Source organism: Oreochromis aureus, linkage group 12, assembly GCF_013358895.1.
Source record: "Oreochromis aureus strain Israel breed Guangdong linkage group 12, ZZ_aureus, whole genome shotgun sequence".
Lineage (NCBI taxonomy): Eukaryota > Metazoa > Chordata > Actinopteri > Cichliformes > Cichlidae > Oreochromis > Oreochromis aureus.
Genome location: NC_052953.1, coordinates 5,316,591 through 5,337,247, shown reverse-complemented (window position 1 = coordinate 5,337,247; position 20,657 = coordinate 5,316,591). Strand labels below are relative to the sequence as shown.

Genomic DNA, 20,657 nt, shown 5'->3' with positions numbered 1-20,657 from the left:
AGTTCTGCTGAGCAAACACGCAGCTCATTTAAACACATCTGAATTATCCTGATGTTTCAGTCCTCTGCTGGTGTCCAATTAAAGGTAATAAATTAGAAAAAGTTCTCTTCAGTGTCCGCTGTTCTCACTTTACGGCTATTAAACATCACAAATAGTTTAATTATATTCGTTTCCTAAATGCCTACTCACTTGGATTTCTGCAGAATTTATTTATCACCACACTGTGAGACCTGGATTTAATAAATATGGGAAGGACACCAGGTTTTATGCATGTAGTGTGTACAATAACAAATGCCTACTACCTGAAATCTAAATCTTTGGCTATTTCTGTCCATCCAGTGTTGTCCTCGCTTCAGTCAGAAGCTAGAGCACACATCACCGGCTTCTGCTGTCCAAATTTGTTTGGGTGTGTGCCGGTTTTTCACAGAGGGGTCAGTGTCCCCTTAATCAGTGCATCGCTACATGCTGCATTTTGGTTTGCTGGTTAGTAGCAGCAGCAGCCACGCTCAGATAGTCAAGCTAAATTTCTGACACAGTGTTATTCCACACCACACACTGTGATGCAGGACCAGGACTGAATTATAGGAACTGAGGTGTGATCACAAAGCTTTGAGAGCAGCTCCATCAAAATATAAAAATATCAGCCTCTTAGAAGCTGTACCTATGGAATAAATGTCAAAATCCTGCTTTACCTCAGTCTTGAGTCACAAGACTTGGACTCAGACCTTGACCTTGAGATCGAGGTCACTGAGATTCAAACTTTTGCGAGACTAGAGGTATCTATGGTATCAATTAGAAAAACCCCAAATTGCTTCATTTTCAGGTTATCGTATTCACAAACCTGGGCATCCATGCCAACTGCTCGAGGGGTAAAAAGTTTAATGATTTAAAGACCTTTTGTTCTTGCACACCTCTGGGCTGCTGTTTCTCCCACATTACTCCCTGGAAACGATGTCTTCTTCTACTCTCACCTCTGACACGTGCACTGGATCTCCTCCAGTGTGTCAAAACATGAAAGACATCTTTAACATCTTTAAACTTAATTTTTCAAACTTTATGTCCCGGGATCATATGAACACATAGTCTCAATTCCTGCTTTGCCTGTCATGCATGTGGTTATCTCTCCTCTGGTGTGTGTGTGTGTAATAGAATGTGAGACTGCCTGAAACTGTGTGTGTTTATTGTCTGAGGGAGGTCATTTACTTCATCATCTCCATCCACAAAGCAGACCAGTCTGCAACTGATGCTGAGGATGTAAACATCAGTCTTACTGATGATGTAACAGCCCAGGTTTGTGGCATTTTTGTTCAATCATCTCTTCTCTCTAAGAGATGACGTTAGACAGTTGAACATGCCTGAGAAGATGAGCTTGACCTTGACTTCAAACTTTGAATTACATAAAGCTTTTGATTTTTATGGATCTGTTCTCTTTTAATCAAACCTCATATTCTTTTTACTCATGATGGAAAAATAAAAATGTGTCCCTGCAAAAAGAAAGCCTTGTACCTTGTTATCCATGTACTCCAGCCACTGCAGTCCCAGGTTGGTGAAAATTAACGGCGTTCCATCATCAACTGGCAGGATATCTATCTTGAACTTCTGGGGAGCGGCTGTCACTATCTGGAAAACCCCCCCAAAATGAAAGAAATTAAAAGATATTTTTAAAGACAGCAGACATGGTTTAAGTGAATTTTAACAAGTAGTAAAAGCTACAGTGTTAAAAGCTACAGCGTTTCTAATTTTCTTGTGTTTTCCTGCTGGCGACTGATCCAGTGTAACTTCTGAGCTCCTCCTCGTTCAGGATTTCAACTCAACTAAAACAAAATCCCCTGCATCTATCGCTCATCCCAGCTGATCCAAAGTAAAACTTAATTAATGATAATACTCATGTCTGGCAATACAACAGACATGACAAATACAAACTGAACTATAGCAAACCTCAAATGCACTTTGATTAATTACCATAATACCCTCATAATCTGGAATTAGAGCGCTAACAGTAATCTACGTTCTTCACACAACTCGACATGAAGCAGATTTTATTACAGCAGTGTGATATTCAGAGTGCAGCTGTGAGTTTAACAGGCTCTGGCTGAAAATTCTAAATATATCAGCAGATTATGGAAATAGAAAAACACACATAATTAACATAATTATATGATCGGCGCACTTTGTCAGTTTTGTGTATTGATTGCTTTTAATGATGGTCGGATGGTGCGTCACTGTGAATTATGGGATCTTCTCCTGCCAAAGGAGATAATGAAGGTGAGTTGAATCACCTTTTCTCAGTATTTAGACAATTCGACCAGCTCTTATTATGGCTGCCACGCACTTACTTCTCTTCACTCAGTTAAAAACGCTTCTAAGAAAAAGTGACCACTCAAAGGTATCCTTGACCTTTAAAATGAAGCAGGAAACAAACAGAAGATAATTGACTCTGGAGATGAGCTCGAGCATGATCACAGACAGTGAAGCACAGAAGACAGAAGCAGATGAACGAGACGGAGCACAGACAGGGAGACGCTGGGGACGCTAACAGAAACCAGAGCTCAGAAACACAAACTTAAACATATTAAATAAGTGTTTAAAGCTCAAAGAAAGCACAAAAACCTAAACTTAGACACCCAGCTATTAAAATACGCCTTCAGACTTTGGAGTACATTCCTCTTTTTGCAATGTCCGGCTGCAAAAAGCCGTACTAGAGACATGCACAGACTTCACTGTAGGTTCCACTTGAAGTCATTCTCATTGACCAAAGTTTTGAAAGCTTTGTGTTCACAATGAATCTTAAAACAGCAATCAAAATGTTCTTAGGAACTATTTAAACGTTCTGCTGGGTTTTACTTTATTGATTCAGCCGCTTCCAACAGCAATGGCAGGCTAAATCAGATAAGTTACTCCAGTATTCACAGTTACCGCCTTCTGTCTGAGGTGCATGAGGGAGCAACTAATCACCACAAGAGAGGCTAATAAGGCCAACTTTGACACGTGCCACTTGAAGGCTGAGCTTGTCCACACAGTTTACAGCAACTCATACATTATTTAATAACACAGCAGCTCCAGTGGGAATGAAACCACAACGACGGCAGAGATAATGCCACGAAGCATCTACTGAGCTGCAGAGCACGTGTGGCTGTCGAGCCAAATGTCCCCAGGTGATGGAAAGATAATAAACCCAAGGATGGGAAGTGTGTGTTTGTGATCGGGGCTGTCAATACCTACATGCTGTCATTCAGTTTAATCACATGGGCTATTAGTAATGACAGGTGGTGGAGCTGAGGGGGGAAAACTGACAAGCAGAGGAGTCAATTCACCCTGAGGCTTGCTCATAACCATAAAGCTGACATTACCATTGCACACACATTCGTCCTTCTGTAGTTGTAGGGACCACTGTGTGATGGTTTCTGGTCTAGCTGTGAAAACAAACCACTCGCAAGGATGTCAAAGTGCAACCAAGGCACACATACGTGGAATAATCCCCTCCTCACGGACCATCGTACAATCCTCGATAGTGGCACCGGGTTAATACATTTCTAGAGACAACATAGTGTGCTGCACTTTTGTTTGCCCAAGTGGCAACTCCTCAGCTGAAGAATAGAGAAGTGTTAAAATGTAGTTCCTCTGATGTCCACTAGAGGCTGGCTCTGAAAGCGATGTTTTACTTCAGAATTGTTACTGTTTCCATTTAGGAAACATAAACCACTGTTTATCCATTTCACCTGCTTCAGTGCAAATGACAGTAACAGTTTTTAGTTCTGCTTTTTGCCAGTGTCACTGCTGGTAGCATTACGCTGTACCTGCAACCCATTCGGGCGGCAGATTGTGGCACATCCATACGGGCCAAAGTCTCGCAGCACAGCAGTTTTTCATGTTTTAAGTAAACTGTCCATTGTGTGGCCCTTCACTGAATCTATGTGAGTTTTCAGGGTAGCAGATAATTAAATACCGCACATTTAATAACACCAAACTTTGTGTGTCTCCGCCCTGTAGGACTCTAAATATTATTCAAATGAAATGAGCTGCAAACATAAAGCTGCTCCTTCCATGCTACAGAAATATCCTGTCCTTCCAAACATGTTCTTTGCAAAAATATTTTCACTCTCTGTTTCCGGAGGTGCCCACCCTTTGCAAACGCGCCCAGCTTCTGTCCTCACAAAGACAGAAGCACATGAATACACCCACAAATTCACGAAAGGTCAGAGCACGCACACTCTCGCAGACATGCCCTCACTCTGCCATTTCAATCATCCCACTGTAATAAAACTGTCCAGAAGGTGCCATTTTACACACACACACACACACACACACACACACACACACACACACACACACACACACACACACACACACACACACACACACACACACACACACACACACACACACACACACACACCTCTTTGCCGTCGTCCTCCACCATGAACAGCAAGTTGGTGCTGTCGGTCACGGTAAAGGTGAAGCGGTCTTTGAGCGAGTTGGAGCCGTCGTGGTTGTAGCTGATGCGGTTCTGGTAGATGTCGTCCATGGTGAAGCTGCTGGTCTGTCGGTAGTGTTGGCCGTTGATGGTGCGCTCGATGGTGCCGTGTCGAGGAGCCTGGACGACGCTAAAGACGATAGACTCCGCCTGGAGGAAGGTCGTGTTATAGGAGGGAAAATGCAGGGAAAGGAAGGACGGCTCAGTGATATCGCCTGCAATGTCTCCCTAGGATGAAGCTACATAAAGGAGCAGTGTTTGTTCTGCACAACAAACAGCCAAGCATGCAAAATAGTGAGAACTCAAATTCAGGAATCAGCTTCAAAACATCTATAGTGGTGAACCTTTACATCACTTTCGGGTGTTATTCTCTAAAATTCTACAATAAAGCAGTAGAAAATAAATCTTCAAGTTTTTACTGACAATTACAGATTTATGGGATTTATGTTGGATTATCCCTTAAACCAGCATCTTAGTTTAGTCAGCTTAGGTAATGATCTCAAAATAAATATTCAGATTTCCTGCTCTTTTCTAAACTGGTAACTGTACTGCTTTGGGTTCATTCCAAACATGATGCCAATTAGTTTGCGAATCATACCAAGCTTCAAAGATATTATCTGTTTATATTGTGCAGCTCATAAAGCAAATCAGATGCTTAAAGAAGGAAAAGGGCAAAAGAGCTCATTGAAATTACTTCATATAAACTTTATACATATTATTAAGTCTATAATACTGTATATGCAGCAGAGGATGGAAAGCAACATTTGCCTTAGTTTAGCCTTAAGTAAAGCAGAAGTATGAGTGTGCATGCTGCAGAAATCAGTCCTTGAATGCTTTATTTTGACCTCAGTTACACATTTGAAAAGTTTTTTGTTTTGTTTTCCTTTAAGACCTTCTGAAGTGCTCAAAGCGTCTCTGTCACAGTTCCCTCTACAGAAGGTGACACCTGATTCTTGTCATGATGTCACGCATACACTGTAATTAAAGCTGTGAAAGATTTGCAGAAAACGTATGTAGCCAGTGTGTTACCTCTGTGTCCGCATCGGTGGCTTTCAGCTCAAACTCAGTGATGGTCTTTCTCACACCCTCCTGCACCCTCATGCCAGGGACCTGAAGAAGAGGCAGGGAGTCGTCCACAGGCTTGATGGTGATGTAGAAAGTCTGGGCAACCTGAAGACAAAGAAAAATAATAAGATGATGAAACAGTCTATGAGCAATACACACGTGTAACCAAAAATACATCCTGCCATCAACTTCCTACTTTCCACTGAGAACTTTCTCAACAATTCAGCAAATAGAAAAGTCTCATTATGATGACAAAGTTTAACCCCAGATGGCATAACCCAAATACCACAAACTGTATTAATACAGAAACTGTGTATTGGTATGCCCTCAAGTAATCCCATCTCCTCGCAGGGACAGAACAATATTCTGCTTTGGTATCATTAAAAATCCCCCCCCTTCTAATCTTAAAGCAAAACACTTGATTATAAATATGCAGTAGCTCTCCAGCAGGAAACAGAACAGGCTTCTCAGAGTTAGCAAAAGTACCAAAGGGCTACACAACTTCACCAACTACCACAGTGGCCACAAAGCTTCCACACATTGCAGTCAGCCAGGCGTGAAGGCCAAATGACCTTTTTCACATGTTTACTCGAGTCCTTGTGATCCTCATTAGTTTGGATTAGCAAGGCAGATTTATGCATGAGGTGAACCGGGAAAGGAAGCTGCCACTTTCTCGCTGTTATAAAAGCTGTGGAGTTTGTTAGATTTCATATTTCTTTCATATCTTTCAATTTTATGACATCGTTAAGGTTTTTTTAATTAAGCTAAGCTTTTAAGAGATCAGAAAACATTTCTCTTTCTGGTTTTCTTTCTTAATTCCTGTTAACAGCTTGTTTTCTGCACCATTTAAGGTTGTTTCCCTGCACTTGAGCTTAAAGGTCCCTCTTTGGACACACAAGGACTGCTGACTTATTTCTAGGCCAACCTTGGAACAAAGTTATTTTTAAAACCCAATTGGTCTTTAGGAAGAACAAATAACATTTCAGAGCTTCTGTTGCAGTCAGTAGATATCTGCATCAAGACCTCCTTCATGAATGAATTTTAAAATGTGTTAAGCTACCAGGGTATCGTAAAAATCTTCTGCCATTCACCTCATTTGTCCCGTCGGACACGGTGAAGGAGAACTGGTCAGCATGTTTCTCTTCTTCACTGGTGTGGACGTACTGGATGCTGCGTGATGCCAGGTCAGCCTGCGTGAAGGTGCTGATCCTGGTGCCTAAAGAGAAAAAAGAGAGAAAAGTAGTCGTTAAGCCCAAAAACGTCCATTATGTTTGTTATTTGATCTTTCATATTTTGGTATGAGATGGTTTTACACTGCTAAAAAAATAGGTTATGCTTGATGATCACAGCATAACACAAAGTTGGTTATACTTAAGTCTGTCCAATTAAGAAGCAGAAACCACTGTGAGTCTATTTCAAACTCGTTAGTTTAATATTAAAGCGACAGCAGGTGCAAAACTACAAAACTCTGAAACAGGGAATGGCTTGGCAGACCGTTGCTCTCTCCTGATCCCTCCTGACTGATTTTTGTCTACCTTTGATTTTCTTTGTGTCCTTTCTGGTGTCCATTCCACCAACTCTGGTGGTCTCGGGCACATGCCAGTTCAATAAAGTGAGAAACTTCAGAGATGAATTCTTCTGCATCTGTTTCCGTTATGTTGTGACATGTGTTTGTAGGCCACCATGGCGTTTTCTGACCACACACTGAGTTTGTTTCCTCAATTTGGCTCTTATCAAATTCACAAGGGGATAAAACTAAACTGAGACTAAAGTTAAACTGAAATAATAATGCTTCTCTTTACTCGGTGTTGCCTCTGAAGATTAAAACCCAGTGGGAAACATAATCAGGTTCGTCTACAACACTCCAGCATCACTCAGCGTGAAACACAAGAACAGAATTTTTTTTGCTTCCCAGGAGTTCTGTTATCCTCGCTTATTGTGGATGCAAAGACCTGATGCAGCCATTTGTAAGACAACGCATTTATGGTTATTCCTGACACACAAAGTGTGCAACAGACACATTACACAGTTATCTATGATGTGCATTAATGAGGAAAAGGACAGAACTTCTTCTGAATTTCCATTTTCATTGATTTCCAGCTGTGATATTTCATTTTCCAACATTTTCACATCGAACAGTTTAACAAACCCATAATATTATCGCATAAATTGCGATATTAAATAAAACAACGAGTCAAACAGAAAAACAAACAAACAAAAAAATGGTTTTAAATCCTGATTTGTATCAGCTACCAGTTAACTGGTAGCTGATACAAATCAGGCGCAAGAAAATGAGAGAAAGAGCGCTGAATTCGAAAAATTAGCCTACCAGCTTCAAGAAAAAGGAGGTATTATTGAGGAGAAACTTAAGGTTATGTATATAACCCCGGTTCTCTGAGTAGCATGAGTGAGTGTCTCACTATGGGGAACGCCTCCTACGTGACCTCATCAGAAGCTCAAATACCATTACGCCAGCCCTTACAGGCTGGCTAAGTGACGCCCATGTCAGGAGGGGCTAGCACCTCCCTATATAATAGGCTGACATAGCGTCAGATGTCATTCAAAAACCTCTTCCCGCTTCTCACAGAAGCCTGTAGACAACTGTGCTATTGGGTGCTAAGCTAAACTGTCCACAGATTCGAGTGAACAACTCGGTCGCCGGGCGCTTTGTTCCCCGCATTTCAGTTGTCCACTAGCATACAAGCAGTAGCAATACTGTTCTGTAGCTAGTGCTGGTGTCAAGTAGCAATACTTTCACCCTGGGAAGTAGCAATATTTTCCCAAAGCGAAGTAGCAACACTTTGCTAATAAAGGTACCACTAGCTTCACCATCAGGTAGCAATACCCTTCGGCGCTAGCGGTTTTTACACATTAGGTAGCAATACCTGTAGAAAAGTAGCACTACTTTTCACCCCACGCTAGCTGAGGAATAGCAATATTTTCCACACTCAGTGTCGGTCTCGCTAACGTGCGCAACCCTCTAGCTAACCATGGCTACGACTGACAATGCAGTTGCAAAACTTTGTCCTTGCGGCAAGAAGATTTCTGCCTGGGATACACACCTCGTGTGTGCGGCATGCCTGGGTTTATCTCACGCTCAGGCTGCCTTGACACCCGCACACGACTGTAACTATGGGGCCTCCAAGACAAACAGAATCAGGAGCTCCAAGAAAAACTTGGTTCTGCCATAGGTTTCTCCTTTAGGTTTCTTTCATTTTAAAAGGAGTTTTTCCTATCCACTGTTGCCTTGTGCTTGCTCAGAGGGGATTGTTGGGGTTTTCTCTCCCCTCTCTCTTTCCTTATTTCTATCCCTCTTTTTACCCTCTCTTATCCCTCTCTTTTTCCCCCCTTCTACAATCCCTTTACCCCCTTCTTTTCAACCCCCCCACCTCGTTTTTGATTTCCTCCATCATCTCCCTCCCTCTTTAGGGAGATGGGGGGGAACAATAAACACAATTGGCCACATTTTACATGTGTTTGAAAAATGTTTTCATTCAACAACAATTCATCTTAAGTATAAAAACAAAAAATGGGTAATAGCTGCATGTGTGTTTGTGTGTGTGCATAATATACATACTTGTATCCCAGAAGGAATTCATACTAGATGGGTAGAGGCAGGTTTTAAAGACTAGAAATGAAAGCATGTGAGTCCTATAATCTAAGCTCGTTTCACCAATAGGTGATGTTACATTTTAAATTAGGCACTTCATTACAGACTGTCTTTGTACGGAGGTACATTAAATAACATGAAAATGGATTTCTCGTGCCGCAGGTGACCTCGCTGCAAAGGTATTAACTTGTTGAATAATTTAGTTATTTCTCACCACAGAGGGGAGGGAATTTCACAAAGTTAAAAAAAATTAAAACTTGTAAACATTACACGGGGAAGGCAATAACTCATTCAACATGCCAACAAGGCTTCGAAGAAATAAAGACATCTCAGTATCAGCTGTCTTCATATCATCTACTGACAGCAAAATGAGCTCAATTCTATGGTCTTCTTGGCTTTTGGCATCTATTCCTCAGCTGAAGGTTTATACATCATTATAATCAGGACAGGCAGGCTGGGAGACAGATCCAATATTCTCAGTCAGTGATGAAAATCAAGCTTTTTTTAGCTCCATCATATTAAAGCAAATTACATTTTCATTTCCATTTATCCTGACAGGAAATAGCAGAAAATGCCACATTTTGTTTAAACATGGGCTGAATGCTATGCAGGTTAATATCTGAGCTGATACTGTAGTATAACACAGCAAAAATCATTCCTATTTTCACACGTGAAGTCAAAGCTTTCTGCGAAGTTGAGTATATTGGATGTTTAATGGTAGAAACTGACTTTTTAGACTTCTACAGACTGACTGATGTTAGTTTAAGTCTGAATTCGATCTGCTTATCTGTCTAGTTGTGGTCTGCACAGATGTCAGGTTTTTAGAAAGAATTAAAGGGCAATAGTGTGATATTTTGTATCTATTTATTTCCTTTTCTTTGTTCTTCTTTAAGAAATTTGTATTGAAATAAAAACAAGAGCAAAGGTTTTTATTTTGTCCTGCTGAAACCCACTTTACTATACTTAACATAATTTTTTTTTATACAGATATGCAGATATACATGTGTAACATTCAGTTCATTGTTTAAATGTTTAATAATAAAGTACATGAATAACTGGAGCTTATTATGTGTTATAGTAAAGTATATTTCCTATTAACTAGGCAGGTCATTCTCTTTCTCTTGACAACGCTGTCTTTAAATAAAAATATATAATTCCCCATACTCCTATCTATTCCAAACAACAGTAGTAAGTAACAAAGTTTTAAATTTGTCTTTCACTTTGACTCTTAATTTACTAACCATGAACAAGAGGTCAGAGGTCAAATGTAGCATGATACCTTAAATCCTTCTATGATACTTTCTGTATGTGAACCAGAGAAAGGCAATAACACATAATCCGATTACTTTTTCAAGTAACGACTAAAGTAAGGGATTACCAAAAAAAGGTAATTAGATTACTATTACTTTCCTGTAAGCAGGCTACATTACTGTGTTACTAAACCTTTGTGATTTTGTTTGTGAGAGTGTCTCATGACAATGACGTAGGAGCGTGCGACCCCCGTAGCAGCAACAGACGCGTGTAGATCAACAACGGATAATATGGAGTGCGGGAGAGAGTACGACCACGCAGTTTAAAGCTTGGAAGTACTCACATTACTTTGAGTTTGATTCCGTAAAAAGTGACAAAAACATAAAAAAATCCATGATAGATTACGCAGAAAAAATAGAATTGGGCTGAAAGGTCTATTGCTTTATTACGTATTCAGGTTGTGTATAATATTTTTTAAAAAGAAACAAAGTAACTAAGTAATAAAGTAACTAATTAATTTTAAAAACAAAAAATCAGTAAAGTAACAGGATTACTTTCTTGGAGAAGTAATCAGCAATTAGTAACTAATTACTTTTTTTAAAGTAACTTGACCAACACTGATGTGGACAATCGTTTAATATAGTCATAGTTTCTAAGTTATGAGTCTTTGGAAGGAAGCAGTTCACCCATCAGCTGTGGGAGGTGAATATTTCTACTCTAATGAGCAACAACCTGACTAAAGTTAACCTGGCCGATGGATCCGACTCAAGTCTTTCCTTCTTTAATGTGGCAGAAAAATGGCTACACAGCTCAACTTCAGGACAAGCTTTATCAGAATTTTAAATTTTAGGATCAAACAACAAAAGCTGTATCCACTTCTGTCATTTATTAGGAAGCTTGAGCGACGCCTCAAACTAGTGTCTAAAACAAAGCTGCAAAAATCATCTGAGGAGGTGAGGCAGGTTACCGTCTTCAGCATTTTGCAGGACAGGTGCCTTTTGGCAAACACTCAGCTGGAGTGTAACCTCAGTCATTTAATAAGCCCCTTGAAAACGCTGGCTTTGAGAGAGGGAGCTGAAAGGGAGCATTCATCTCTTTGTGCTGTTACCTTGACATTCCTCGTATGCTGACAAGCTTCCCATAGGGACAGTGGGCTAGCTGTGCGTGTTAGCATGGTGTGACAGACTGGCTGAATGACTAGCAGTAATTATCCGGTGCTGCTCTGTGGCTCAGAGGTGATCTGATGCTTGAAGATCGGGGAGCAGTGTTAACATCCAGCTCGTTAACATGCTGCAAGCACACTCGTGTGGGGAATCCGTTCAGCCGGGGCTGAAATCCTCAACAGCACGGAAGCTAATAATCACCTCTCTGTGATCGGAGGATGCATCAGCATCTCCATTTCCTCCACATCTAGATTCATATCAGTTATTCCTTTTTTGTTTTCTCTTTATTGCATCACAAGATGAGAATTTTAGTTATGGCTGCAGTCATTTGAAGTTTGTTTGTGTCACAAGAAGCAGAAAGACAGAGTGTGTTAGTGTGTCTGTTTTGTAGAGGGCAGCTGGAATAGAACAGAAATAATGGATGGAGGAACTGGAGCAAGCTTCATTACAGCTCCGTCTGTGTGTGTGGTGTCAGTTATCATATACAGAAGGGAACGATTCTCCATCTACAGAGTTTGTGATGAGATTTGGTTTTGGAAAGTTTTTGGTTCCATTTTCTTCTGTTACTGTAGTGAAGTCGAGTTTTTGTGATTAAGTTCTTAGCTCCCTGTTTTAGTTTTATTGTCATCCTCCCCGGTGTTCCCCTGACTCTCTTGGTATTTCATGCATGAAGGCTTCCTCAGCTCAGCTCTCGTGCTGCCACACCCTGTCGTCACTTTTTTAAATACTTCTACTTCCATCACACCAACAGGCACTTTAGAATCAACAATTGACAAGCATGTCTTTGGACAGCTCAAACCGGAGAGGTGATCAATGCACCACAGCGCTGCACACCCCTGGCAACTTTGGGGAAAAAGCCATTGGTTGGTGGTGGTTGCCAGGTGAAATCAGGGTCTGCTGCACCAAAAACATCATTGTGATTGCTTTGGTTGCAATCAGATTGCGACAGTCACCTGCAGTTTGCATGCAGGATGCTAACTCACCAAGCAGTTGAAAAAGTTTGGTTTGGTTTAGTTTGGCTGTCACCTTTGCTTTTGCGCCCTCCTGTGTCTCATTGTCTAATCAGCCCCTTGTGCATATGTAATCTCGCCTTTCCCTGCGCTTTGCCTCACAAACAGCATGCACACCTGACTTTCTGTACTGTATGGAATTAGCTTCTAAAAACACTGACATAAAGGCCTGCTCTACCTGGACTGGCAGCATGCTCGAGGTGCCCCAGGCTCGTCTGTTTGGTGACACGGTAGATGAGCTCGCCCGGCTCGCTGTCCTGGTCGCTGGCTGACAGCTGCAGCGTGGTCAGCTTCTTCACTGAGTTTTCATCAAGCACCAGGCCTTTGTTTACCACTACAGATGGAGGGAGATGGTCCTCTGCAAGATAAAATAAATAAGGTCAGTATAAAAAGAAAAGGAGCAGAGAGAAGAAAAAAAATTTAAAGTCCCCCCTTCAAGCAAAGATTTATCAGTAAAACCTGACTTTTGGCAGCGTTTGGGAAAACAATTCATCCAAAAGGAATTCAAAGTATTAAGAATCAGTTTCTTATCCTGGTAAAAGGGAGAAAGGATGGTGAAAGGAGGAGGTGAAAAAAGCTGAGATTTATATAGAACGAGACCGACAGTGGAGTTTCATATCAGGAGGTGTGAAAAAGTGATATAGGTTTGAAAGATGTGAAGAAAGGATAGAAAAGATTGAGAGAAGGGCAAAGAAGTCATCAGAGGGCAGTACGGCAGGAAGAGATATGGATGGAGAGCTTCCCTGTAGTCACATCTGAGAGGGTGCAATAAACAGAAAAGTGAAAAAGGTGAGAAAATAATAGGCTAAAAAGAGAGCTGCAAAAGATATGAGAGAGTCGGGATGCTGCTCAACCGTGAGGGACAGGCAATCCTTCAATATCCAGTAGCTTCTCATGAACCAGTGCAGTAGTTTGGCTTTATCCCCAGAAGGAAGCGAGAGGAAGCTTTTTAGATGGAAACGGTGACAATAAAAATGTGCACAGCTGAGTTTTCAGGGTTTATCATGGCTCAGAACGGGTCTTTCGGAGTGACTACCCACAACTGCAAAATAAGTCTGTGTAATTTAAAAAATGCATCTTTTTTTTCCTTTTCTCACAATCTCATAAAGAATAGTGTCATTTATATATGACTAAAAATTGCCAAAAATAATTGCATTACAGTGATGATAAGAAGAAAATCGCTGTAGCGCGCACAAAATGAAATTTACAAATTTCTGACAATGTCGATTAAAAACCCAAAACGAGCTCATTTAACATGTGAAAGCTAACAAGCTGTAAAAGTGGGTCATAAACAATGTTGGGTAAGTTACTTTAAATTAGTAACTTAGTTACATTACTAGTTACTTCTCTAAAAAAGTAACTCAGTTACTTCAAGTTACTCGTTACTTTCAGAGTAACTAGTTATTAGTGAAAGTAACTTTGGTTTTACTCAGAATTCTCTTGTTAATGTGTTGCTTCCCTAACTGGATACCCAGCAAGATTGCCAGTCTTCTAGCTTGCTTACTTGCCACAAGTGCACTGTGCCACCTACCAACAGAAAGGAAAAAATAATGTGCACATTTCCACGAGAGAAATCCGACGCCTGGACCGTCGTTGACCGCCGCCATGATTCTAGCCTGCTTTTTACATCCAACACAAAAACTGCAGTCGTGGTGCTTTTGATTGTACTCAGAACTTGGAAATTCTGCCTTCTGAATAGGAAGATGTAGGTAACACCAGACTGCAGATGAGCTGCATACAGGGCTGGACTGGGACAAAACAATCAACCCGGCATTTTGACTAGAGACCGCCCACCATTATAGGAAAAATCATAAAGCCTTTGAATGAAAACAAACACTGTTGTGACAGTGATGTACACTGTTCTGATGGTATATATGGATCAATCTATCAATCGTTTGTTGTAAGACTCAGATAATTATTTTTTAAAAGCGAGACATTTTAAATGAGAATAATAAAGAAAAGTATTTCCTTGTCCCCCCCTTTCCCTGTTAATGCCCTACCTGGCCCCCTGGCAACACTTTGCTAGACCCGCCCCTGCACAGTTACCAGCTGTCAGCTATGTAGAAAAGGATCCTGGTGTTATTTGTCTCTCAGAAACAGTTCATAACTTCCTTCAACTCATTCATGTCACCTAAAAGGTAAACCTGTTTCTCCATCACCTGTTCAACTCTGATGATTCAGTAAGGACATCTCCTGGTTTCATCTTCATGTTTCCTCTCACCAGATAACCAAACCGATATCATGACCAGCAGCTTTACAGCTGTGGCTCCAGCAAACATCAGCTGATACTAGAAATTAATATTAAATAAATTCTAACAACAGCTGATCAAGCTTAAACGTGCTGCTGTTGTTTAACGCGACATCCGCTGGTTTCCTCTTTCTGGCGCAAAGTGGGCAATAAACAAACAAGAGAGAAAGCCGATCAGCTGATCATTGATCAGTTTCGTGATTGAAGTAGAAACGGGAGAGGAGAGAATGAGAGAAGAAGAGGCAGCTGTGCAGCTTCAGCTTTGTGTCTTTTTCATTGTAGCTGAAGTCCGGGACAAACTGTGTTCCTTTTCACCTCAGTACGAAACGCGTAATATTTTCTCTGAATACCAGACGATTCTGTTTTTAGGGGACGGTTGGCAACTCTAATAATTAACCGTATGAACAAAATAAAGTTCAACATCAGTAACATAGCACCCACACAGCTGTATAGAAACTCTGTCATGCTAGCTAGCACGCAGTACGAAAATGTCAGCATACCGAAAATAAACTCCACCTAAACTTGGTTTATATCTGACCCAGATAGACTGCAGGTCATAACTTCTTACCTGAAGTTCAGTTCACCTGACACTCGGACGGGCGGCCGCTTCGGGTCTCTCCTCTTGCCTCCCTTTTCCTTCATCCACCTGCTGGCTTCCACCACTTGCTGATGTTATTGAATCTGTGGAAGCTCCGCGATATCCACCACACGAAGTAACGAGTAACGAGCGTATCTAAATCCCAGTAACGAGTAACGCGTTCCTGGTTTTGGCATAATAACTAGTTACCGTGCTCGTTACCACAATAATAACGTAGTTACTGTAACGCGTTACTTAATAACGCGTTAGTCCCAACACTGGTCATAAATAACATGACTGCACACAATTCGTATTCAGGACGTATGCAGGATGCAGCATCACATCAGTAACCACGCCTGAGACGGAGGGATAAATCTGCAGTAATTGCCTTCTCTTCTCCACCAAATGAAAGAACACTTCAGTCCCTGCTTTGCAGAGGGTGGAGGAAACCCTACCGAGCACACTGATGAAGAAGGACTGGTCGATCAGTTTGTTGCCCTCTGGATCGACCAGGTTGAACTTGAACGACAGGCTGCCTCCTTTCTCCCCCTTCTCGTGGCTGTAGTGCAGCAAGCCTGCAAGACAGAGACAAGCACTCCGTGTCAAAGCTTCTGACTTCATGCAAGAGTGTAACTGGTAGAAATAATTAAACCCCAACGAATCACACGACCTTAGAGCTGAATTACTGTGAGCGAAACTAGAAAGCACTAACAGCTTTGAATGCGTCTTCTACGCTTTTATTTTGTCTTATCACTAAGTTTTTGAATGTAATTCAAACAATGAGTGAACTGAATTTAGCAGAAATTTGGTTTAAAATTACATTTTGATAAATGTACACTGCAAACCACCTGTGACATTTTCTGCATTTTGTATTCTTGCCCATGTCTGGGTGAAAGCAGAGCAATTGTTACTTTGCCATCGAGCAGTGCAAGTTGAAAGTTAGTCAATAAATAACCTCTTGCTTTTCATCCCACCCTTCTGCCATAAAATTCTGTCACCTCCAACAGCATAACTAAGAACTAAGATACTAAACTGTATACACAGTTAGCTGTAGCCACTGTGACATCACCTCTTGGTTGGTGTCCTGTTGTGAAAAGTCAAAGTTAAAATGACCTGCTGTAGCAGCTGACGGGGTATTTAACCTCTAAGGTGGTCCCGAGACGTCACGTCAGGACACGTTTGTGACTTAAGGACGCGTGCGTTGAGGTATCAGTCGAGGTTAAATTGCTCTGAACGGGATCTCAGGACTGTGTTACACGTGACCTTTGTTCAGTGATGGTCATTCACAGCGGACATAGATAGCTTCCTTTAATGCTCTCTCAAACCTTTTCTTTCTCTGTCTTAAATGTGAACCTCCGTATCCTCAAAATAGTCTCTTGTCTCGTCCTTTCCATGCACAGGCACATCTGAGTCTTGTATTGAAGAGCTGGAACTTCAGGCTCTCCTGTATTTGCTCTGCACATGTGGAGTGGTTGTTTGCTCTCTCCTGTGTATTAGATCCACTCTTCACTGCACTGCACAGCATACCAACATTTATCAGTCCAGCTGCATCTGACTCAAGAACTTTAGTCTACCATGACCCGGACGCCCGAGCTGAAAGTGTGAAAGCAGACCCCGTTTTATCATCTATAAAAGGGTCCATAATTTATAATGTTGTATTCATTCAGTCTTTAAACTACAGGTCAAGACCACCTTTGTCACAAAGGAGATGAGCATTTGGTTAGATGCTTGAAATAAGGTCTATAACAGTAGCTTTGATATTTTTACTTTATGTTCTACAACATAAAATACTGTAAGTAATTTGCTAACAAATGGCTAATTGAGACTACAGAAGTCGTTGTAACAGCCAACATCATCGCAGCAAATGCAGGAGTTTTACTTCATCTGTAGCCTGACGTGTTTTTTTTAAACTTTTGCTGATTTATGGAGATGAGATATCCTTATATGTTGCTAACTTCCATATAGGCCTGCAAAAGACATCATGTCACTTTATCTGCTGGTTCGTGCTGGTCACTGGGAAAAATGAAGGATTAAAGCAGTCGTTCCACACCTAGAGGGGCATCCATCTTTTATATACAGTCTATGATAAAGTAAAGACCGAAAACTGCGGGACATCTGTGCAAAGTTACAACAATAAAAATTAAAGCTGGCACCTTTGTTGACGTCCTCCTGAGTGAAGGTCTGAACGGGACCTTTCACAGAAACTCGCTCCACTCGGCTGCTCCTGTTGAGCTGCAGCTTGCCGACCGGGGGGTCTTTGGTCAAGATGTACCGGAGCTTCAGGTGGTCTGAGTCGATGTCAGTACCTTTCAGATTCTGCTCTGTGATCTTAGATGATGACCCTGAAAAAGTACAGAAATCTCAGTGATCAGATTTTACATTTATTTGATGACTTGATTTATTTGATTGGATACTTTTTTTTTTCAACTGAAAATACAAGAGCTGCTTAAACTCACTTGAAGAGACTGAGAAATACTCTTGAAACAAAATCCTTAACATGGCCCTAATTTGTCTTTTAACGTCCCATAAAAACCCCAAATACTTTCCCACACACGAAAAGCTGGACATAACAAATAAAATAGGAAGAAAAAAGTGGAAAATATTAAAAATGGGGCACTACAATGTATCATAATACATTCATATGAATACATACTAATCAGCTGAGGTTTTTTAATAAAAACAACACTATTTTAACGTAGTTTCTCACTCTAAGCAGGGGAACTATGAACAAACTGATTTAGGAGGAAGACGAGAACAACAAGAGGCTATAAACATGAAAAGAAAAACTACTGAGTTTATTTATGATTGTAAAAGTATTATGACTGGTGTCCCCGGGCGTCTGGTTTAACCTGAGATGAGTCAACATCTCATTAAACACAGACATATCGTTTATTACTGCTTTTCTTGACTCTCACCTGCTGGAAGCTGCAGTCCTCTGTTGACGGTCATTCGAGGTCCCTCGCTCCTTGTGACGTCCATCGTGAACTCCAGGCGGCCCGTGTGGGTGTGAATGCCATCGGTGAGGGTGAAGGCCATCTCGTCTGCTCCCCCGCTGACAGTTTCAGGCGTGTAAACCAGCAGCTGATCCACCACATCCTGATAGGTGAAGGTGGAGCCCTGCGTTAGGATGCGACCGTTCTCCAGTGGCTGGGAGTAGAACTGCCGCCTGCGGAGCTTGCCTGGGGGAATAAAACATAAACCAAGCTCAGATTGTGAAGTGGGTGTAAGTGGGGGAGTGGTAACTGAATAAGTACATCTGTTTAAGTGCTCTGATTATCTCAGTCAAATGGAGGATGTTTGAGTTTTTCATGCAGCACATGAAAGACAAGAAAGCTCTTTGTAGAACCTAATGAGACATTTTAGATTCCTCTAAATTACCCTGCTTCTTAAATCAAAGCCCAGGTTTAAATAGGATTTAAGTCCAAATCCTGCAGCATGAAGAGGGGACACACAGACGTACACCCTCATTTATTCCCTCCCACACATTCCCTCTTCTTCTTCTTCTTTTTTAAACGTCTGCAATGAAACGTTTCTGCACTGTTTAAAGCAGAAGATGAACAAATCAAACACTTCCACCAATCCTCTATGGAGGATTGAAAAAAGCCAAAAATCATTAATTAAATAAAATACAACCCAAATTTCCATAAAATGTTGGAATGCTGTGTAAAAAAAATGAAAAAATGATTTGCGTATTAAACCGATAAAAATATTTTCCTCTCCAAATATTTTCAGAGCTTGCAGTCAATTTATTATCTATTGCCCTGCAGTATTTATTTTCACTGGATTTGCTATATTTTGCCTTTTTTAATTTAATTTTTTATTTTGTCAGTGTAAATCCATCGTTGGGGTATCCCCATGTTATTTGCATAAAGATTAATTCATAGAGTTTGAGGCTGTTTGGCACTAATTACCTGAAAATTATGTGCATTTAGAAATTTCTCATGGCCTTAAACTGGTTCGATAGCAGAAGGTTTACAAGCGCGTGTACGTTTGCTGGAGTGTTGCTGCAACCTGGCATCTTTATTAGGCTTGAAGGGGTCTCTCATACTTTCTCTAAGATAAATCGTTGTAGGTGTGTGTGTGTGTGTGAGGACAGTGGAGAGGTGGCCAGTTAAAAAGACGAGTTGACTGGGAGTCATCGCCACGTCTGAAATCACTCGTCTCTCGCTCTGTCCCATCAGCCGTTCACGCCGGTGGTTTTATGGCGGTGGCACGCTTGGTTTCACCAGCTGCTTTATGGTGCTTTAACTGAGGAGCGGAGGGGGGTTTGTTATGAGGAATGTCCCAGACCAGGTGTCTGTGGGGTGGGTGAGGAGTATGGGAGGGGTGGTGGTTGAAGACAGCATCGAGTTAGTATCAAATGGACATCTTTGGGGGAATAATCCATACCACTAATTTGCATGATCAAGACCAGGAATTCAGAAGTGTCAGTCGGACATTCCCTTTGCATTAAAAAAGTTCCTTAAATCCTTAAATACAAAACAGTCAGTTAGAGAGAATGCCTTAAAGTTTTCTCAGCCAGTGATCACAAAACAGCAGTTTTCCAGTTAAAACTATAGAACAATGAAAGAACACTGATTCTGTATTAAATTAACTTTAAGTGGATGCCACTTATGCTGATCAGTACATTTCTCTATCAATATTAGAAGAAACATGCTTGCAACAGCTCAAATAAGTAATTCAAAACTAATTGAAGTCATTTTATCTTAACAGACACGTTTTGAGTTGGGTCATTACGGCATTAAAATAAAAATCGTAACATGTAAAGAACAAATGAGAACCTGTGAAACAGGGTTTATATTCCGCCGTCTTTCATGACTTTTTAAACTTTGCTAAAATTGGGTTAGAAGACATTTTTGCTGTGAATAAGTGCCGTATACTTGTCTTAAAAAAATGTGTTTTTCGTGAAGCAATTTCTTTTGGTCTACCAGACTGTGGCAGGCGCAGAGAAAACTCAATTTGGGACGGTGAGAGGGCGTCAGAAAAACAAAGTGTTTGGAGGTCAGTTGATTTGAGTTTGTGTCGTTGTGTCATGTGAGGAATGGCTGCAGTCAGCATGCAGCGCTGCAGCGGGCGGCCGCTGTGTTTGTCTTGTTTTAAACTGTTTGGGTGTCGGAAATAAGAGTAATGTGTTTATGACTCTGTGTGTGTGTGTGTGTGTGTGTGTGTGTGTGTGTGTGTGTGTGTGTGTGTGTGTCTGTTCATCTCTATCACGTCCAGAACAATTTACTATCAACATGCCAGGTACCTCAACATAAC

General features: G+C 41.1%; 1 protein-coding gene across 1 annotated transcript in view; it reads right to left on the bottom strand.

Annotated features, from left to right (window-relative positions):
• Nucleotides 1-20,657, bottom strand: part of fras1 (Fraser extracellular matrix complex subunit 1) — a 303,563-nt gene that overhangs the window by 25,578 nt on the left and 257,328 nt on the right. Inside the window, exons 43-50 of the mRNA XM_039621075.1 lie at nucleotides 18,314-18,577; nucleotides 17,552-17,740; nucleotides 15,854-15,973; nucleotides 12,752-12,931; nucleotides 6,631-6,755; nucleotides 5,504-5,644; nucleotides 4,397-4,624; nucleotides 1,507-1,620 (exon numbers count right to left, since the gene is read on the bottom strand). Of these exons, the coding sequence (XP_039477009.1) occupies nucleotides 1,507-1,620; nucleotides 4,397-4,624; nucleotides 5,504-5,644; nucleotides 6,631-6,755; nucleotides 12,752-12,931; nucleotides 15,854-15,973; nucleotides 17,552-17,740; nucleotides 18,314-18,577 (1,361 nt within the window). The remainder of the gene's footprint in view (nucleotides 1-1,506; nucleotides 1,621-4,396; nucleotides 4,625-5,503; nucleotides 5,645-6,630; nucleotides 6,756-12,751; nucleotides 12,932-15,853; nucleotides 15,974-17,551; nucleotides 17,741-18,313; nucleotides 18,578-20,657) is intronic.